Consider the following 19,471-nt stretch of genomic DNA (forward strand, 5'->3'; position numbering starts at 1 on the left):
GATACTACGGTGCCTAGCTACACGCCCTATTTTTTAAGGGGGCATTTACACCAGTAGCACTGCATCATCTAACTTTTAAACCGGAGTTTACGTGCATGAACCCGGCGCAGAGACCATGAACCCAAAGTCGCAGTAAAAACAACGCAGCACTAACCTTGTCTTTTTGCAGATTTGGAGTGGGGGGTTTCTGTGAACCAAGAGTTCCATTTACTGCCATGCTCGCCAATCCGCGCGATCCCGTTGGACCGTTTCGGAGGTATGCAGGCTAGGGGACCCCCGTGGATCCCCTACGTCGACAATTCCCGAATAACCCGCCCGAGTTTTAGGAGGAAGAAGGCGCAGAATGTTCTTGCTTGAAACATACGGTGAGGGGATAAATTAGAAAGAAAAACAGGAGAAGAGCATTAGCCATTGTTCGTTTTAGTCCGAGCAGCTAATCAGGCTGTTTTATCGGACTAAGAATAAGTTGGTTTCCTTCGGACCGGTAGGACTTCGTAGGTAGGTATTTCTGCCATCAACTGACACGTGTGGCTGTGGTTATGATCGTCTTAGTAGAGACGGACCACCAACCATGGGCAGTTGCACCACACTCATGCAGGGCATACCACCTGCCCACCATTCTCTAAACTTTGAGCTGTGCTGGCATCCAATTCCTTGCCCCCGCTCCCCACACCGGCAGACCCTTGAACGACAAATTGATCAGGAGGTAGAGCGGTTATGCCGATACGCACGCAGGTGGCTGATCAGTTCCCGCTCGAGCAACGGTGCCTCAAATGGTGAAATGCTTCCCAGGACATGAAACTGGGTGTTCACTAAGAGATTATATTCATGTACTGGCCGGCATAAAATACCACAGGAGGCAGGAATGCTCTGTCGTATCTAGACCACGATGGACAACAAGCACGGCTTGGTTACCTGTTCAAATAGTGTCAAACAGTAATAATACACTATCGTCTTTCCAAATATGTTCTACATGCAGACAGCCGGCCCTCCGTTGCCTGGTAAAAGCAAAACAAAGAGTCACATGTCAGCAATAGATCTCGATCCAGAGGTTAAAGGTCGACTTACCGGTGATGATCTTCTCCAAGGACTGGAATAAGCTCACGACAAACACCAAGCAGCCAAACACAACGACGGCCCAAGCGCAATAGGTCCGCCAGCTGCGACTCGCCAACTTGATATAGCAGAGCGGCGGCAGGATGTACGCCATGGCGCAGGCGCTGGTGGACCCGACGAGCTCAAAGATGACGCCCAGGTCGCACGTCATCAGACTCAAGGCCATCGCGCTGACGACGAGAGCGGAGCTGAAGATGAGGTGCAGGTTCAGGTTGAAGGGGTCTCCCGGAAAGTAGTAGTTGAACATGACCTCGCGGCACACAAAGGCCTCAAGCGGCAGCGTGGTGAGCATGTTGAGCCCGAAGCAGAGCCGTGCAATCGTCACCATGGTGTTGTCGGCCGGGAAGTTGTTGAGCACATTGCCCAGCGTCTTGTCGCCAAAGGTCAGGAAGCCCGCGAGGGCCATGAGGAGGCAGGCGAGCATCGACACGCCCGTCGAGTAGTGCGTCACGCGCGAGAACCGGTCTATCGTCGGCTTCTCGAGGGATCCGTAGATGAGGAGGGAATTGTGATGACAGACAAAGGCTGTACGTGACGAGCGGTAGTGTCAGTAGGGGGCTTGGCCCATCGCATCTGTCACATATCAAATATCAAAAGAATTCATACCGAACGATATTACGCCAATAGCTTGAGCTATACCCGTATTCACCGTCAGGAGTGACGTGTCAAAGGAGCCCCTCAGCTCTTTGGGGGTTAAAAGGCCTTGAATAACGACAGTAAAGACAATGACCAGCATGCTCACTAGAGCAAAGGTGCTTGCTTTGGCGAGCTATCATTTTATGTTTGATCAGTATGCAGACTAGAAAAGTAATAAGAGTCTCAATGCACATCGCTCCCCAAATTGACGCACGCACCTTGGAAATGTCACGATACAGCGTCAACGGGTAGCTAATGCCCAGCGTAAAAATCACAATAACGGCACGGCGGTCAGCCAGTAGCCCAAGTACGGGTATGTTGCGCAAATCAGGCCAAATTGCCAGAAAGACGTGCGGTATGCTATCCCCTACAATGACACCAAATGCCACCATACCGCCAAACGCAAAAGCCCACTGGGCCACGCTGACGGCGATGAGGCCGGGCTTGCCGAAGCAGCGCTCCACCGTTCCCTGGAAGCTGTTTGCTCCGGAGAGCTTGCTGTTGATGACGATGAGGCAGATGGTCCAGTCGACGACGACTGTCAGCGAGATGAGCAAGAAGACGCCGGCCAGCAGGCCCGCGTTCTTGAAAGCGTACGGTTGGCCAATGATCCCCGCGCCTATGATGCTGTTGGCCATGTTCATGAAGGCGGCGCGCAGGCCGCTCTTGGGCCGGTTGTGGTCCTCAGCCCACTCGGCGCCGCCGTTGGCCCATTCCGCGCCGCTGTTGGCCAGTGAGACCGAGGGCGCCTCGATGTTGGTGAGCAGCGGCAGGCGGCGCTCCGTCTCGGCGTTCTCGGGCTCCGAGTCGACGCCGAACTCGCTGTCGTAGCTGTCGAAGCTGGAACGCGACGAAGGAGACGACAGCGCCAGCAGTGGGTGGTTGAACTCGCCCCCGAGGCCCTGTCCCGGACCCCCCGGGGCGCTGCCGTTGGATGTCCGGCGGCCATTGTTGGCTGTTGCTGCGTCGACGCCCCCGCCGACCACGATGGGCTGCAGATCGAAGCGTACTCGGTTCGGCGTGCGGGGCGTACGCGACTCGCCGGTGAGGCTCGGGGAGTGAAGAGCAGATGGCCGGCGCTCTGTGTTTTGTAGGGATTGTGGCCTCCTTGAGGGCGGTTTCGAGTCTGAAGTTTGTTGGTGAGTTTGTTGATGTTGCTGCTGCTGCTGCTGCTCCGGGTCTCCCGGCACCGACCTGGGTGATGTTATCGCGGCGGCGGCATGAGCGACATCTTGGTTGTGAGAGGCCAACAGGCCAACGTCCTCGTCGTTGTCGTTGGCACGCGGCGTGGAGCTGCTGCTTCCGAGGAACGAAGATCTGGCCTTGGCCATTGGCAGCCGGTTCATCACCAGCGCATCTTATGCTGCCCCGGCAATTTGTTTCAAGTTCTTGTAACTGCTCAAGCTCGTCCGTATTGTGCGTATGGAGGTGCCTGTGGAAGAAGACAGTTCGGTTTGAAAGTGTGTGTTGTGTGTTTTGTGTTACGTGTGCTCACTACGACGCCGTAAGCTGCTTGTGATCGTCAATGCTTCGTTCGGGTTGGGTTGCTGGTCGAAGATGCTCTCTGCCTGCGCGATCTGCTCCAATGACTGTCGTCTTTAGTATTTCTTTGTTTTTGCCGAACAACCGAAGTCTGTGGACTAGAGGCCTTCTTTTGTAAGGGATGATTGCCTAGGCGAAAAGGAACTAGACAGATAGGTATTTTAACTCTATGGAGATCAAGTTCCGCCAGACGGACATTAAGGGTCTTTTTCGTTTTCAGGAGTAAACTTGACACGCAGGGAAACCGTAATGTTAGTGCCCTCATCCCTGTACGCCAGTCAGAGCGTCTTTTGGTTATTCACGGTGCGCTTAACCTCGTTACCTTACCTTGCAGCCGGGTCCACTTTGATGAAAATCAAATGGAGGCCAGTAGGTACCTAGGTACCTTAGGTAATTCGCACAAATTGCAGCCGCCGCGCATATTAGCTGTACTTGGTACCAAACCATAATCACAAACCCACCTGGCGCTCACGATAAGTAAGCTCAGGGATCTGCGTTAATTGCCGCACCCGCCACCTGCAGCCAACCACCATTCAAAATAAAAGTCGGCTGGGCCGTGACGCATGCCTTCTGTTTTTGAAAAGCATCAGGCCAAGAATTATGCTGCGTCTTTACAACGGGTTTTTTTTTTTTTTCTTTTTTTTTCTCGCTAGTCTGCCTCCTAGTCCAGACTAGGATAGCTTCCGTCAGCTGAAGACATTTACGGCACGCATTAGTCCAGGTACACAAGCACAAGGGGGTAAATCTCGTTGCACTCTTTTTTGTTAACACGCAGGCACGGAAGAGTATCCAAACAACTTTTCAGTCGCTATTCGACTGTTTGCTATATCCTTCTGTGTACCCTTCCGGGTGGGTATCATAATTTACAATAAACTACACGTAACGCGCTCCTCTCAAACCCGTTCTATCGTCCATCATGCTCGCCAACCTGCAAATGGCGCGGTGCTATGGAATGCACATTCTAGTTTGCATAAGCAACCCCCCCCCCCACTATGCCCTAGCTCTCACTTTGCTCAATACATTTCTGTCTCGTTTCTTTTGCTGATAAATCAATGACACGCTCTGGCTATGATGACTATGCGAATGCCTCCTTGGTTAAATATCGCACATTCGATGCTTATTTTTTTGAAGAGAATACGGTTCCGACTAGATATTCAGGAGAGCCCCGATGCTATTGTTGCTGCAACGAGGAACGATGCAGCCAACATGTATCGACTGAGATATATGCGTTGGGCAGGACTTTGCGGCTGGTTGGATGAAGGTCGGGCGGAACCCGTTGACGACGTCGACGTTCCGCCAGCAGTAGCAGGGCTAGCAGGACCGGTCGCTTCTGGAGTGGTTGGGCCGTGTGCCAGAGGCACCGAAGTCGCTGCCGGTGCTCCTGAGGCGCTCGTGCTCGATGTGACTTGAGGTGGAACAGATCGAGGGGCGAAGCCGATACGGTTCTGGTCCATGTCGAAGACGGCATAGACATTCTTGAGGAATGTGGACCCGAGCAACCAACTACCCCTGACTACCTCGTTTCCATATAGGTTGCTGACACACTCGCCGTTGGCATTGGGAGCCTGCAGCCAATCGCTCGTGAAGATGGTGTAGCTAGCGCCCGAGAAGGAGACGGTCAAGGGCTTATTCGAGTCGCATGGTGCTGTGTAGGTTACTCCATCGGAGCTCTTGGCACCAGGGATCTGCTTGTGAATAGCGCTAACATCACCAGGTGGGCCGAAGATGTAGGTCGTACCCGTGTCGATATAGGCGCGCCTACCCGATATGCCAGCCTTCTTGCCATCGTATGAAAAGTCGTCGAGAGGGATGGCCCAGACACCACCAGCGTTGTCCGGAACTTTGGTGTACGTGATATCCCCAATGTGCTTTGACGAATCGATCCCACCAAAAGTAACCTCGCCCATGTTGGGTCCGTCCGAGTTGCGGTTGACATAAACCCCCATCACGTTGGATTTGAATGCCTTTTCCTTCTTCAAAGTCTGAAGCAGATTGTCCGTGGCCCCGTTGGCCATGGATAAGCCGAGAATACCGTCGAATGGGAAATGATTGAAGTGGTCGGATGTAACGTTGGCAATACCGATCGTCATCGGGATCTTCTTGCCAGCGAGCGAGAGTGTGTCCCGCCCCAGCGATCCAGAAACCGATCCGCTGCCATAGTTTATCGAAAAGTCCTTCGCTTCAGCCTTGAAGGTGGATGAGTCGTCGGGTCCAAAAGTGTTGTGGATGGCGCATGGAGTCGACTTGCACGTCGAGCCCATGATCCAGGTTGTACCGGCACCGGTGTCCAAGAGCATTAGCATCTGCTTCGGACCAGAGCCTATGCCGACGTCGACAAAGTACGAAAAGTCGGTCCCATCTTGGTGGAGCGGTATGCTGTCCGCGGTCTTGGGATCCTGGGCCCTGGATATCGTGTACCTGTTATTCTGTCGCCTGGTCAAGTCTGATCCATCATGTTGCTCGTCGTTTTCAGACGAGACCGATCGACTATACTTGGCCGAGAGATACCGAGCTATTCGCGATATACTCTCTCCATGGGACTTAACCGCTGCGTTCTATAGTGTGACGACTAGTCAGTATGGTTGCACAGGAACGTGGGAGATAAGTGTCGTCACACAAAGCTTACATTGGACGCCCTCACGGACAGAGGGAACGTTACAACCCCACCACTTTCAGGGCCTCGTCTCCGACTTTGCTGAGACTCGCAGCTGTTGTTGTCCTCGCATGGTATCCAAGGGAAGAAAGCGTAGCTGCCAGTAACCCAAAGAGCCAAATAAGCGAGATATATAGCAAGCATGGTGATAAGAGCGGACGAAAGTGGAATACGCTTCTCTCAGCAGTAGGCGATGCGAGTTGTGTCGTCCTGCTGCAGAGATAAATGTCGACCAATATCCAACCCAAGACCTCCCTCGCTCTCCCCCCGGCGGAACAAGGAATTATTAGTGGTTATGTAGGCCGCATTGATAGAGACCCGATGTTTCGAAGTCGGGGGACCAGGTAACAGGTTGAATGCCCGAATGGAAACGCTGGTGCTGGAAAAAATGGCTTAATGCAATATAAAAAATGAGAGAGAGAGAGAGACCGAGAGAAATTGTATGCCAAGGTGGAACAGATGCACAGGAATGTTGTGTAAGCCGGGAGACAGTATCCGGGCCGGATTGCAACTGGAGAACGGGGAAACGCCAGACAATGCAAGACACAAGCACCACTTCCTATGCGAGACAAAGAGGAGCCAAGGGCGGCGGCGGCGGCAATGTTGGGCTTCGTTCCGCTGGCCGAGACAGACAAAAAAATCCTGTGGGCAGAGTGATGCCAGGCATGAAAGGAGGGTGATCGCCAGCTGATGAGGTAGATCCACCAAGCTTGATTAGGGAGGTAGATAGGTACCGTACCCAAACCCCAGAATTAGACTAGAAGGATGAACAAACAAGAAAAAAAAATGATGAAAACAGAATGCCACCGATAAAAAAAAAAAAAAAAAACCAATGCCTCTACTCGTCGCTGTTATAGAAACGAAAGCCAGCACTGAGGTCAGTCGGACCTCACGAGGTTGGGGAGCGTGGCAAAGATATTGAAGGGAGGAGGGTCGAAGGGAACCCAAACAAGTTGAGAGTGGTAAAGAAGGCTGGTCTGGCTGGCTAAAGTGAGCGCGGGGCACCAATAAGAGTGGGAAAAGGGGTCACGTAGTCGGTGGACTCGTTGTCGATTTAGACGATACGAAGACCACAAACAACGACTCCGAACAGCAACATAACCGCCCCCTACCCTCCATTTCGGACAAGGATGTCGATAAAGCCCGCTGTAGTCACGTACTTTCTACTTGCGCCCACAGTAGTAATACAGGTACCTAGTTACAATAGACCCTGGGTGGCTCGATGGTTAACAGCGCTAGGCGAATGCAGCCTAAGGCGGAGGTCATGGATGGTGACAGTAAAACCAGGGGATCTCGCGCTTGTCAATTTCCCCAATTTGGCTTGGTCTACCTTGCCGGCTTGCCGATAAATGATAAAAATTGACCTGCGCCCTTTTCAGTTTAGGACTTTCAAAGGGAATAACTTTATTGACTGTGATTTCACCATCGTTTTATGTCCATCTAGTGAGTGACTGAGACTGCGGAATCTACCTTGCAGTCTATTTGTACCTACTATGTAATGTAAGGTATCTGTCTATCTTCCCTGAAGAAACGAAAACGGGAAACAAAAGAAAAACTGACTCTGTTCACCTGTCGAGTGATCATCAAATCGGCGCAAGGTGGAGCCTGGTGGGATTGAGACCCACGAACCCCCCACAGATTGCGCAAAATCACCCATGGAACGCTTTTCTCTCGGTGGTTGGTTGTTCTCCATCCAGATCCACCACACACAGATTTCTACCCCACGCGGGTGCCAAGTAGACTGGCCGGAGTCTCTTTATCCAGCTTGTTCCGCCATCTTTTGCATGGCTTAAACCTGCACATTCAAGAACCGCGATTCAATGTTTGTCCCATGCACTTGCATGAGGTATAATCGGAATTATTTCTTCGGTCCCTGGCACACGGACGAAATGAATGTCGTGTTGCATCCCAGATGTTCAAGTTTAACATTACTCTGGGCTATAGTAAATATTTCATACTACAAAAAGAACAATGTTTGAAGGATGGAGTCAAAGACGGTCGCATGTCCGAGGTCGATCGCCACCAATGAATAAAAAATCCAAAAGGTACCAATCATGGTCCGCACGTCAAACCTGTCATCTGATTGTTCGCTTCGATCCAGTCTAGGCGGGTGCGCTAAAAATGATTGATCGAACGCCTGCACCGCCGGTTGCTTCTCGGCGATAAATTAATACTTTGAACTTTTGAAGCGCTCCCAAGGCTCTCTCAAAAAGCCAAGAAGAATAAGGGTTCCAACAGTCGCATACAATTTCTCCTACCCCCTGACCTGCAGTAGCTCATTACCCAGAGAGGTATCGATTCGCACGACGCCCTGTCGCCGAAACAGCCGCCTTCCCTTCTGGCAAGCTGGCTATCAAAAGAAAGAGATCCATAACCCTCTTTTTCTAATCACAAACAACTATACGAAAACAAACATCTAGTTCTAGGATAGGAAAAGGCAAGTCCATCGCCGTATCTATGTTCATCAACCGAACTGGGTTCTGCACACTGCGGGGCGACACATGCGGGTTAAAAAAATAAAATAAAAAAAAAGCGAAAGGAAACGCTGATGATGTTTTGAAACTCAGCGGTTCACTAGAACTAGAACATTGCGGGAAGGATTGTGCCGTCTCCATGAAAATAGTATCCGATATGACCCCAATTAGCGCGCTTCAATTTCGCTGTGTACTACACCCAACGCCTCTTCATGGCTTGCCTACCTACCGATGAGGCGCAATCAATATGTGGAGGTGGTCTCCAAGGAAACAATGGTCTGGTCCTAGTTCTAGATGCAATTGTGCATCTGGCTTCAAAAGGACAACAGTTTCCCGCTTCCAAGGCATTGCAGGCAATACCTTAGAGGACGGACACCAATCAAGACAGAGTGTTTGGTTCTTTATTCCCCAGGCCGCTTTGAACATCGACATCCTTTTGAAAGCTGCCGAGCTCTGGCGTCTTGGTCATGCCAATGCCAGAAAATCGACGCGATGGATGTGCTAATGTAACATCCTCATGTTTATATGCCGCCCTAGTTTATAAATATTCCTTTCTGCCGTCATACAAAGCTAATCTCCGAGGATCATTCTACGCACCACATGACGAGAAGAAAGGTAGTGAGGCAGTGTATTAGACGACAGTGTAATTATGAAGGCCCAAGAATTATGTAGACGCATCGAGAGCCACAACTTCGTGGATCTGAATCCAGTCTTCAGCCTTGCGTACAGTCTCGAGTTTCTTGGGCTCCCGTGATAGTGTGCAATGTAGAGCCTCGACTGCCGCTGCAAAGCTCTCCCTGCCAGCGGACCCCGATTTTCCAGAGGCAATAGCCGAGCGCAGAAACACCCAAACAGACTCGCCTGTCCACCGCAGCGACATGGCCAACTCTGCCGTCTCCTTGACTATGGCCGCCCATTCCTTCTCTGGCAAAGTGCGACCGAGGTGCTCTAAGAATGACCACCCTGACGTATCTGTATGATGCCGGAACACCCATTTCTTCACTGCATCGGTGATCATGCGGGTTGCCTGTCCAAGGCCTGTGCACTTTTTGTCCTTGGACTGGCTGCTATGCAGAGTCATTAAATATCGTGCATGGCCCCAGGCATAATAGTTTCTCGGATGCCTCTCCGCCGAGACCATCACCACTTTAACAAAACTGTCGTACACGTTAATCGGCAGGCCCCATGTGGTGATACACATCCCAATCAGCCATCTTCGGTGACCCCACAACGTGGGAGATTTTGTATGTCGGTTCAGACGGCTCGTGAGAAGCGAGTCGACGAGCCACGTCTCCTGAGATAACAGTGGAGCAAAGTCATCCATGCCTCCTCGAGAAGCCTGCAGCAAGAGAATCCTCTTGCGCGTGTTTGCGGCCGTCAGATGCTCCGGGTCGAAGAGGAGCATTACGGCCGTCGCCTCGAGGACTTGGGATTCATGATGGGAGATGTCCTGCGCCAACTGCAAAAATATCCTGCGGGCTTCTATGAAAGCCAAAGCGAGAGAGGCTTTGACTACAGCCACAGCATTTTCATCCTGGAGTATGTGCAAGCCCGGAGGGACTGGGTGACTCCGGCCAAGAATCTCAATCTCCAGCAGGTGTGCTTGGTCTTCACCTGATTGTTGCGCCAGCGGGCGGTGACTGAGAACAGCTGCGATAGCCTGATATGCTACATTGCAGTCCCCGAGATTAGATACTGAAATTGGTCCCTGAGCAGTCGCCATGCCGAGTGTTTTTATGAAGTGAGGACGAATAATTAGGACGAGGAGTGATGTCGGTGGGAGCCCTTTTGGGTTCTGATGCAGGGTAGGCTAGAGGTTCAAAGTGACGTGTTTGCTGGCCGGGAAGCGGGGCCCACCAAAGCTGTGCTGGTTAAGCTGCAAGCTGCTTCGTGGCAAGCCCACGCTCTCTGCACCAGATACCAAAAACCACACCGTGTCTGTCCATTTATACCCCTCGTTCCGTGGACCGCACGACACAAGCACGCGACAACAGAGGCCCTGGGCCAACAGCGAAAGGAAGCCCAGAAGCCCCAAAGATGCCTTCACTACTGATTCTGATCTTCACCATCGAGGTCGCGGTAGAGCTCATCAACACAATCGGCGCGGCGACCATCAACAACCTGGTAAGACCGGCTCGACAACGTTACCGACCGTTCTCTGTGATCACTTCTGCGACTACCAAGATTCCAGGCTAACTCATGCTGTTGGTGTCAAACAGCTATGGAGGATTTTCAATGCCTTGCCCACCAAGTTGTCGGCACAGTTTGCAGAGCAACGGAAGCTGCAGCAGGATTACCTCAAAGTCCGCCGTGAGCTCAACGCTACTAGCAGTCAGGATGAGTTTGCAAAGTGGGCAAAGCTGCGAAGACAGCACGACAAGCTGCTGGAGCAACTAGAGAAAAAGAGTAAGCACAGGACGGCCCACGTGCTTTAGTATGTCGGGGCACTTGAAAGGATACATTTAGCTGACCAGTCGATTCCTTTTGGCCTGAACCGCAGAAGCCGCACTCGACTCGACCAAAGGCAACTTTGACAAATACATAACGGGAATCCGTTGGGTGGGCACCCAGGGACTACGATACTTCCTCCCCTTTTGGTACGCCAAGGTCCCCATGTTCTGGCTGCCCTACGGCTGGTTTCCGTACTACGCAGAGTGGCTCGTGTCGTTCCCGCGCGCGCCCATGGGAAGCGTCAGCATAGCCTCCTGGCAGCTCGCATGCACGGGCTTTGTGGTGCTGATCAAGGATGCCATAACGGCACTCGTGGTCTTTGTGATGGGCATGCGGCAGAGCAACGTCAAGCAGGCCGTTCCTGTGAAGGCGGTGTCTGGCGAGAAAGCAAGCGACGAGAAGGAGGGCAAAAAGGAACTATGATTAGCCCAGAAGCTTGTCCTTTTAATATTCAAAAGCTGCAAATTTGATTTCACAATCATGTGATGGTGGTCTTTGTGTGTTTGTCTCTCATCAATTTGACGCAAAGAATATCGTTGTCCCCGAAGGAACTAATGCCCTGCAACACTACGTGAGATGACTCTTGGCAGAGTACTTTGGCTCGTTCTAGGCAGTCATATTGACTTTAAAGGACCATGGTGAATAAAGGTCATCAAAGCTTCGATAGTGCCAACCCGACCTTTTTGTTCGTCGGGACGCCTTGCTTTGCTGAAAGCAGGTCGACAAGTCGCTGGTTCTACGTTATAAAGTGTTGTCGCACAGATGTTTTCAAAACATGCCTGTTGCTCTGACTGAGTAAAGCCAGTAGAACCAAAGTTATGGTTGCTTGAAAAACACTTTAGAGGGTGGTTGTCTCTTACTTGCGACTTGCAGGTATTTGTGAAGGAGAAGAGTGCTACACCATGGGAAATTTTGAGAAAGGATTTTATCTGCATCAGCTAACTGTGGGAACAAACGCGACAACCCCACTTTACATTCCCATGCCTGCCTGCTTCCGGCCGGCAAGCTGACCGATAAGCCACCTGGCTGAAAGATAAAGAACAACCCCTGTCGGGCGACGTCGCGACTTGTCTTCAGATAATACCACTCACTTACTACCCCTTGCAGGTTGGTACGGAGTACGTACAGTAGTACTACCTGGGATATCTTGGGCACGTCACCTTCACTTTCCAACCTGCGTACTGTAATTCTAACAGCGCAACTTCTAGAGTGCACACAAAATTTACACGGGTTACTTCTCGCCCATAAGCTCATAGGCCCGAAACTCGAGACACGGCGTTCACAATCTGCCCACAAAAGGGAGGGCCTCGGCCTGAACGACCGCCATCATGGTGTCAATAAGTTGGGGGACGTAAGTATTGTGGTAGAATTTTAGACTCACAAATACTGAAATATGACATGCAAACTAATGCATCCGATAGTATCAAGTCCCTACTACTTTTCTTTGGGCCTTTCTTATTACCCAAGATGATCAGCTACTACCGCAATCTCCGCGCCTCGTCCGCCCAATCGAACCAACCCATCCGCCCTCCCCCGCCAGGAGCGCAGCGGGTCATAATCTTGCTATGCGTCGTAGCGATCGTCTTCATTGCCAAGACGCTGCCGACGCTCTCCCCGGAGAACGTCTTTGTCCTCACCGACTCCCGAATCCAGATACCCACCGACGTCCTCTTCAACCGCCTGGCGCACATGCGCCGCAACGGCAGCCTGACGGCGACCGACGAGGCCCTCCGCGCCCGCTTCGTGAACCTCGAGAGCCGCCTGCTGTACCTCAAGTTCGGCCCGGACGCGCTGGCCGACTGCCCCTTTTGCGTCTCAGAGGAGCCAAACACGTACCTGTACTATGCGCTCCCGGACCTGCTCGCCCCGCACCTCCTCAACCTGGCCCTGCTCGCCATGGCGACGTCGGGGCTGGTCTCGGGCGGCGAGGGCCGCAGGTGGCGCACCGTCGCCGTCATGTCGGCGGCCGCCACCGCCGCCGCGGACCTGTACCTCGTCAACGCCTATGACCACCAGTCCAACGCGCGCGCCCTCCGCCCTGCCGACCTCGACATGTTCTTCTGGGCCGCCCGGCGCTGGCGCCACGCCGCCTTTGCGGCCATGGACGTCGTCATCGCGGGGCTGATCTGGCTGTCGTCGACCAAGCGGCTGTTCACTGAGCCGCCCAGCCCCTTGGAGCGCGTTGAGGGCGTCACGCGCGCTCTGGCGAGCGCCAAGAGTAGGCTCAGTGCGGTGTCCATAGTTAAGAACACGGCCAGCCGGGACTCGGCGCTGAGGGCGAGGTCTCATGCCTATTGGGCGCACGAGGTCGGGGTTATGAATGATGTCATGGAGGATAGGGAGGTTGTGGACGGAGTCAAGGATGCGTTGGAGAACCGGATCAAGATCTCGGCCATCTCGCAGGATGCAGAAACTTATGCGCGGAATGTTGTAGAGGCGGTGATGCCAGGGGATGAGGCTCAGAAAGAATAAGCTAGATTTTTACTAGACTGCAGGAATGCTGTCGAAATGGAATGTTCTTGAGAATTAAACCCTGACTGGCGTTCGTTATACAGTTACCTTGAGTTCATGCTCAACCTCCGTGCTTTGTAAATCTCCATCTGGAGAGGCACCATGTGCGATTCAGGCTCTCGCGCTACCTCTTCATAAGGAACATAGCTTAAGCTCAGAAGCGCAGTGAATGGGCATCATACAAGTGATATGTCTCCCTGACAAGAAAGGAAACAATGAATAAAAATATATGCCAAAAAAGGGCTCAAGATCTAGAACCATTCATCAAGATGAAAAGATGCCACGGCTTATCCTCTATTTCTCCTTCTACCATACGTAGCCTTCTGGTACTTCTTCCCCCCGCTCTCATCCCCCATTCTCGCTCATCTCACTTCAAGCCCCTCTCGTATCTGGCCTAGTCGTTCCCGTCGCGTTGCTAGACATGCTTCCCTTTCTCGACCCTAGGCCCATGCCGGCGACGCCTGTGCCGGCCTCGTCGACGCTCCTCTCGAGAAAGCCCGCCCAGAGCTCCGCCAGCGACTCCTTGTTGGTGGGCGTCGTCGACGACTCACTGAAGAACTCGGTGTTGAGCGACGGCGTGCTCGGCGTGCGGTGGAAGGGTGCCGACGGCAGCCGTAGGCTGCTGCTGGACGTGCCGGGCCTCGCGAGACCGGCCTGCTCCTTTTGTTCCTCGCTCCAGCTGAGAATGCCGGATATGACCTGTAATACTTGGAATTTTTTGGGATCCGAGCGGTCGAGGGCCAGGAACTGGAGGAAAAGGTTGGTGACGACTTGCCTGTATGGTGTTGGTAGAGGGATTGTTAGTACAAAGCCAAACCAGCGGGCGAACTTGATGCGATAAGTTACAGTTAACATACCTGTCGACGTTCTCTTCTGGCTTGTTCTTTTTGATGTATTTGAGGGCCTTGGTCAGGTGATCGTTGAGCACGATAGCCTCGTGCCTCAGCTTGCCAATCAGCAAGTTCTTCTCCTTGACCTCTTTCTCGAACGGGACCATGCGCTCCAGCTCCTTGGACAACTGTTCGCGCGCGGCCACGGCCTCATCAGCCAACCGGGCCGCCTCTTTGGCTTTTCTGTTTGCCGCCTCGAGCTGCTCCTCCGAGGTCTCAACCACCTCGCGCAGCTCCCGTTTCCTGGCCTCCTGAATCTCCCGTAGCGCCCTCTGCAGCGCATCGACGGCCTGCGCCTGCGCGTCTCGCTCCGAGGCGGCGCGCTCGTGAGCCTCGCGCAGCTGGCCGGCCTCGGCCTCGAGCTCGGCCACCTTGTCGGCCAGGCTGTCCCTGACCGACTTTTGCTCCATGGCGATGACCTCCCACTCGCCCATGGCGCTGCTCGTCCGGTCCAGCTCGACCTTGTAGCTATGCAGCTGCCGCGCCATGTCCTCCTTCTCCTTGAGCCAGTTCTGCTGCGACAGATTGCCACGGCTGCGCAGTGACGTCAGCTCGCGGTTCGATTCGTGCAGCTCCTCGCGCAGCCTCTCGGCCTCGGCCTCGGCCTCCTCCGCTCGCTTGACCAAACCTTCGCTCTGGCCCTCGAGCTCCTCCACACGGTCCTTGGCCTCAGCCAGCTCCTCCCTGTCACGCTTGAGCCTGTCTCCCAATGTCTCCTTGATCTTCTCAACCCTCCCGAGGAGGGTTTGGTATTGGTCCTCGGCGCGGTCGCGGGCCGCCTCGGACTCCTCGAGCTCGGTGCGCAGTTGGGAGGTGTCGGTCGCGTGGGATTCGCGGATCGACTCGAGCTGGCGGCGGAGCTGTTCGACCTCGGTCCGGAGGGCGTCTCGCTCCTCGGTCATGGCCGCCAGCTTCGCGCTCGTGTCTTCTGTGCTGCCGGCCTGGGATTGGGACTGCCGACTGGTATTTGATGGTGGTGTGGCTTCTTCTATTGGCGATTGGGGCGGCTGTGTCTGGGCTGCCTTGCCGTTGGTACCGGCGTGGCCATTGGCGGCGTCTCCATTATCTGGCTCTTGATCTTCTGGTTCTGGCGGTGCGGTCTGCGTGAGAACAAGCAATCATGATGTTAACGTCAGTATGTTTCGCAACGAAACAGTTGAACAAGGGCGGTTGATGAGGGTTGGCATGGTACCTCTCCATCTGACGCTTCCTCCTCCTGCTGAGCGTTTTCTGCTGGCTTAGCCTTTCCGGCCGCCTTCTTCTTTTTGTTGTTCTTCTTTTTTGATGCTGCATGAAGCAAAACGCCAATGTATAACGGTCAAAGTCAGTAACAAGCCACGAGTGGCGGGGGAGATGAATACGGATTAGGGGCGTGTATGAGGGCGCCTGGCGCAGGGCGAGCGGGGACTGACCTTGAGAGTCAGTAGGCGGTGCGGTGGAAGCCATGATGGCTCAATGAATGGACAGACGAGGCGTGCAGTAACCCGAGGGGCAACTGAAGGCAACGGCTTTCGGAGGGGGAGGGTTTTACGCGGGAGCTCGGGGTCGCATGCAGGGCGGCGGGCGGTTTGGTTTACGATCGGTTCGATTTTTTTTTTTTTGAGTTTCTCCAATGCAATCAATCCTCTCTTTCTGGTCCTTCTTTTTTTTCCTCCCTCAATGTTGGAGATGGGTTTTCTCCCGTCGCAGGCGGCGGGTACTTCTTTGGGCTTGGGGAAACAGATTCCAAGGAGCTATTACAGGGTAAAGGTCGGAGGTTGAAACCGCCACGATGAGGGTTCCGACTGGCACGTACGTCTTCCCGCACCGTGTCTCTCCAGGTTTATTCTGGACACATTTAAGGTGTAGCGGGGAATCTTTTTTGGAGAGGATCCCAGCTGGAAATTGACTAAACTAGACTAGTCTAGTTCTACGGTATGTCGGAACAGAATATTACGTCCCTGTTTGCAAGGGAGTATTTAGATCTTGGTGCTAGAAACGGTACGACTGAACCATGTTTTTGGCAGTGTTGACACGGTACCCCAATTGAGAACACGAGTTTGCATGCCTACGACGTTTGAATTGTTTCAAGGAATGTGATTGTTTGTTCTCTGTACTTACTGTAGGTACCTCCTCCCTGGGTACCTTCTACCTACCCAGCACCTGAGAATTGGCTTTCTGGACTGCCTTGGATCAAATCGCCTTACCATACTTTGTATTTGTACATCGCATCTTTCCAGCTAATCGTTCATCCCAACCAAAAAAAAAAAGCCACTGATGTTGTTCAAGTGCACAAATGTACGTAAACTTGCCTTTAATTACCTACGGAATATCTGAAATCCATGCATGCATTTCATCTCACGAAGCGATGACACAAAACCATCGTGATCTTGATCCACGTGCAAGGTCCCGTGACGAGCTTAAGAAACCCAGCCACATCAACCCCACTGTTAGGTGCCTATATTTCCCCCGCTGAGCTAGCCTGGATTTTCACTGAAGGATTTCTTTCTCCTTCCCATACATATTTCCCCTTCAGGTCAGGACAACATACCGTCGCGAATAAGGCCTCGATGATCAAATCGGAAGCAGTGGCCTTTTTCAAACAAGGCCTGAAGTAGACCAATTCTATTCGCACTTTATAATCCTGGCACCTTGCCCCGAGTTTCCCCCCATTTGCTTGGACAGGAAGCTCACTGGTGGTGTCGGGTTCGCTATGTGCACACAAATTTTTCATCGATTCCGAAGCGTCTGACGCGTATGTAAACTATGTAGCTTGCGCGTCTTAACACGCAAGACATTGCCCCGCTGCGGTTCCGTACTGTTGGTTCCTTCCATTGGCATATAGCCTATTTCGTTGCTCACTCGGATTGTACGCGTCGTTGATTGAGGCTTAGCAACCCTCTGTCGGGAAACGGACTAGGGAATGGCTTCCACTCGCTGCATTTCAGATAGATGACAGCAACCTGTATTATTGTATGGTGCAAACAAGCTGTATTATTGATTGCTGATTGACTAAGGTACCTAACCTAGCAGTACTGTTCCCGTGCGAGGTTTTCTTTGTCCAGCTACTCCTGCAACTCGAGACCTCCCAACGGTTCTCTGCCCACAAGGCCCCGTCTTTGGACGGGTTGCGGGTTCCGTCGAAGAGTGTTCGGCTCCGCAAACAATTCGACTCCAGGAGGTAGTTCTTCGAGTTTTACAGCTTTGCAGACACGCTTCCACAAGGCGACAGCGTAGTCGACTTTTTCGATTCGGACATGGGCCACACTGCCCATGAAACCCGAACCCCAACCCACGGATTTGTCGCCTATCTTAGGGTAGATATTACAATCTGCCGTGAGTGGCCAACCAGCCATAGCCGTGGTGATAGCGGAGGAAATAGCGAAAAGGGATGAAAGATGCATTGTGTCAAGTGTAATGCTGAATCTATACACGATAAGGTTGAAGTAATCAAAAAGAGTGTGGTGGGTAGATTATTGTAAAGAGTATGGTCGAGAGATTATAGTGAGTGTTGGATAGTTGGATGAACACCTCGCATACTGATACTGGGTGGAAACTTCAAGATTGACATAAATAATGAGAAAGATGCGCAATTTATATATTGCATTTCACTCGATTACAGCCATCCAAATGTACATAGACATTTTTTTTCTTTTTCTTTAAATACTTGGGGGCTGTTCGTTGTGGGCCCCCTCAAAGAGGGGGTTACAAAACCTTGATTTTCGAAAAAACCGTGGGCCAGCAAATTTGTTAGCAGATCGCTAACAAAGTAGCTCATGAAAGTTCGATTCACGTTCGTAAACACTACACCCACGAAAAAGGTTAGAATTTGCAGATAAATTGAAGCCGTGAATTGCGCTGTAGATATCTATTTCTGGAGTTTTGGCTCAATCGCCCTTTTCCGGTCGCTCAAGCGGTCACAAGGCGACCCGGGTACTTCCAACTCATCCTTTCTACCACCCGGTATTGGCGGCGAGGAACGGTCTTCAAGCGGTCTCGTATCCTGAAGTTGACGGGGAGAGGGTGTAGCCAATGGTATATACCGTGGGAACGGTTTGGAAGGCCTGTTTGGGGCGGGAGGTGAGGCTGATTGCGAGGATCGTGATACGCATATGCTGATAGAACAGGCAGAGTCGGTATCCACGGTAATATTGATCTGGGTACTTGTATTTCCAGCTGAAATTGGCCCTTTATCGACGAACCATGACTGTGAGGGCTGTGAATCGGTCTTCTTCCTTTTTCCAGGGCGTTCCCTGACCGCCGGAACGTTCTCCGGCGTGAAGCCGAGGTCCTCCAGATATCTCTTCTGTTGTATCTTAATCCCGTTGGGCATGCCCTCTGTTTCTCGCCAGCGTTGAATAGCCTGATTCTTATCCCTATACCACGCATCTCTGACGAACTTTTCTTGTTGGTATAGGGCTGTTTCCTCGATCAACGCCTGTTTGGCTTCGTGAGCGACCCGCATATCTTCTAACGTATTAGCGGTCTGGAACTGCTTGTCTTTTGACTTCAACGTCATTTTGACTTTGTAACGTGAAGCGCGTTGAACGCGTTTTTGCTTATTCGTCTGCTCTTGGGCAACGCGTTGCTGTAGGATGATCGCCTCGTTGGCAACGGCTTGTAAATCCGAGATAGCATCAACGGTATCTGAACTAAAGTGGTGCGCCTTGGCCGCCATACGGCTTGCCGCATATTTGGCCCGTGAAAATCGTTCAGCGGTAGGAAGGGAGTCCGGATATCGCGGTGTATTCGCTGCCGTGGCGTGGCCACGCAGTTTGGCGAGCACTTTGGTGCCGTCGACAGGAAACAAGCCTGTATCTTGGAAACCGCTTATTACGTGGCCAGTTGTGAAAGCCGTTTGCCAGCAGCGCTAAGTTAAGGGAAGATATATCAGTTTACCGCTAAATTAACCTGTAGATCGAAAACGACTTACTCGAATCGCAGCAACGAAATCTGAGCGGGTGAACACCGGAATACCGGTGTTTATATGCTCATGCAGGACCGCCTGCAACTCGTTTTTCAGGTGAGTGAACACGGATACGTCCATGGGCTGCATATAATGCGTTGAATGAGGCGGTAAAATAACGATCTCGATATCAAATCTGAGGCAATAATCAAGTATCTCCATGCCAAAGTGGCCGGTAAAGCCGTCGAGAAAAAGCCACCTCCAAATACGTGTTTTGGCCCGCTGTGAATTTGGATCGATTTTGGCCGCAGTG

At 52.3% G+C, this 19,471-nt stretch overlaps 7 protein-coding genes across 7 annotated transcripts; 2 read left to right on the plus strand and 5 right to left on the minus strand.

Annotated features, from left to right (window-relative positions):
* Positions 1–16: 16 nt before the first annotated feature.
* MGG_07178 (uncharacterized protein) lies at positions 17–3,631 on the minus strand. Its single transcript, XM_003715334.1, has 4 exons — positions 1,971–3,631; positions 1,723–1,885; positions 1,069–1,641; positions 17–998 (listed from the first exon to the last, which is right to left on the minus strand). Exons 1-4 carry the CDS (start codon positions 3,096–3,098, stop codon positions 970–972), a joined length of 1,893 nt encoding a protein of 630 aa, XP_003715382.1. The 5' UTR covers positions 3,099–3,631; the 3' UTR covers positions 17–969.
* Positions 3,632–3,996: 365 nt separating this feature from the next.
* MGG_07179 (rhizopuspepsin-3) lies at positions 3,997–7,104 on the minus strand. Its single transcript, XM_003715335.1, has 2 exons — positions 5,921–7,104; positions 3,997–5,849 (listed from the first exon to the last, which is right to left on the minus strand). Exons 1-2 carry the CDS (start codon positions 6,089–6,091, stop codon positions 4,449–4,451), a joined length of 1,572 nt encoding a protein of 523 aa, XP_003715383.1. The 5' UTR covers positions 6,092–7,104; the 3' UTR covers positions 3,997–4,448.
* A 1,892-nt stretch (positions 7,105–8,996) lies between these two features.
* MGG_07180 (uncharacterized protein) lies at positions 8,997–10,246 on the minus strand. Its single transcript, XM_003715336.1, has one exon. It carries the CDS (start codon positions 10,142–10,144, stop codon positions 9,086–9,088), a length of 1,059 nt encoding a protein of 352 aa, XP_003715384.1. The 5' UTR covers positions 10,145–10,246; the 3' UTR covers positions 8,997–9,085.
* Positions 10,247–10,312: 66 nt separating this feature from the next.
* Positions 10,313–11,460, plus strand: MGG_07181 (GET1). Its single transcript, XM_003715337.1, has 3 exons — positions 10,313–10,545; positions 10,641–10,827; positions 10,922–11,460. Exons 1-3 carry the CDS (start codon positions 10,459–10,461, stop codon positions 11,293–11,295), a joined length of 648 nt encoding a protein of 215 aa, XP_003715385.1. The 5' UTR covers positions 10,313–10,458; the 3' UTR covers positions 11,296–11,460.
* A 525-nt stretch (positions 11,461–11,985) lies between these two features.
* MGG_07182 (uncharacterized protein) lies at positions 11,986–13,444 on the plus strand. Its single transcript, XM_003715338.1, has 2 exons — positions 11,986–12,223; positions 12,294–13,444. Exons 1-2 carry the CDS (start codon positions 12,201–12,203, stop codon positions 13,342–13,344), a joined length of 1,074 nt encoding a protein of 357 aa, XP_003715386.1. The 5' UTR covers positions 11,986–12,200; the 3' UTR covers positions 13,345–13,444.
* On the minus strand, positions 13,346–16,107 carry MGG_07183 (uncharacterized protein). The gene is made up of 4 exons (XM_003715339.1): positions 15,686–16,107; positions 15,466–15,560; positions 14,241–15,373; positions 13,346–14,158 (listed from the first exon to the last, which is right to left on the minus strand). The coding sequence occupies exons 1-4, from the start codon at positions 15,717–15,719 to the stop codon at positions 13,756–13,758; spliced, it is 1,665 nt and encodes a 554-aa protein (XP_003715387.1). The 5' UTR covers positions 15,720–16,107; the 3' UTR covers positions 13,346–13,755.
* A 1,119-nt stretch (positions 16,108–17,226) lies between these two features.
* MGG_07184 (uncharacterized protein) lies at positions 17,227–17,879 on the minus strand. Its single transcript, XM_003715340.1, has one exon. It carries the CDS (start codon positions 17,654–17,656, stop codon positions 17,318–17,320), a length of 339 nt encoding a protein of 112 aa, XP_003715388.1. The 5' UTR covers positions 17,657–17,879; the 3' UTR covers positions 17,227–17,317.
* Between the last annotated feature and the right edge of the window lie 1,592 nt (positions 17,880–19,471).

This window comes from Pyricularia oryzae, chromosome 2 (genome assembly GCF_000002495.2).
Source record: "Pyricularia oryzae 70-15 chromosome 2, whole genome shotgun sequence".
Taxonomy (NCBI): Eukaryota; Fungi; Ascomycota; class Sordariomycetes; order Magnaporthales; family Pyriculariaceae; genus Pyricularia; species Pyricularia oryzae.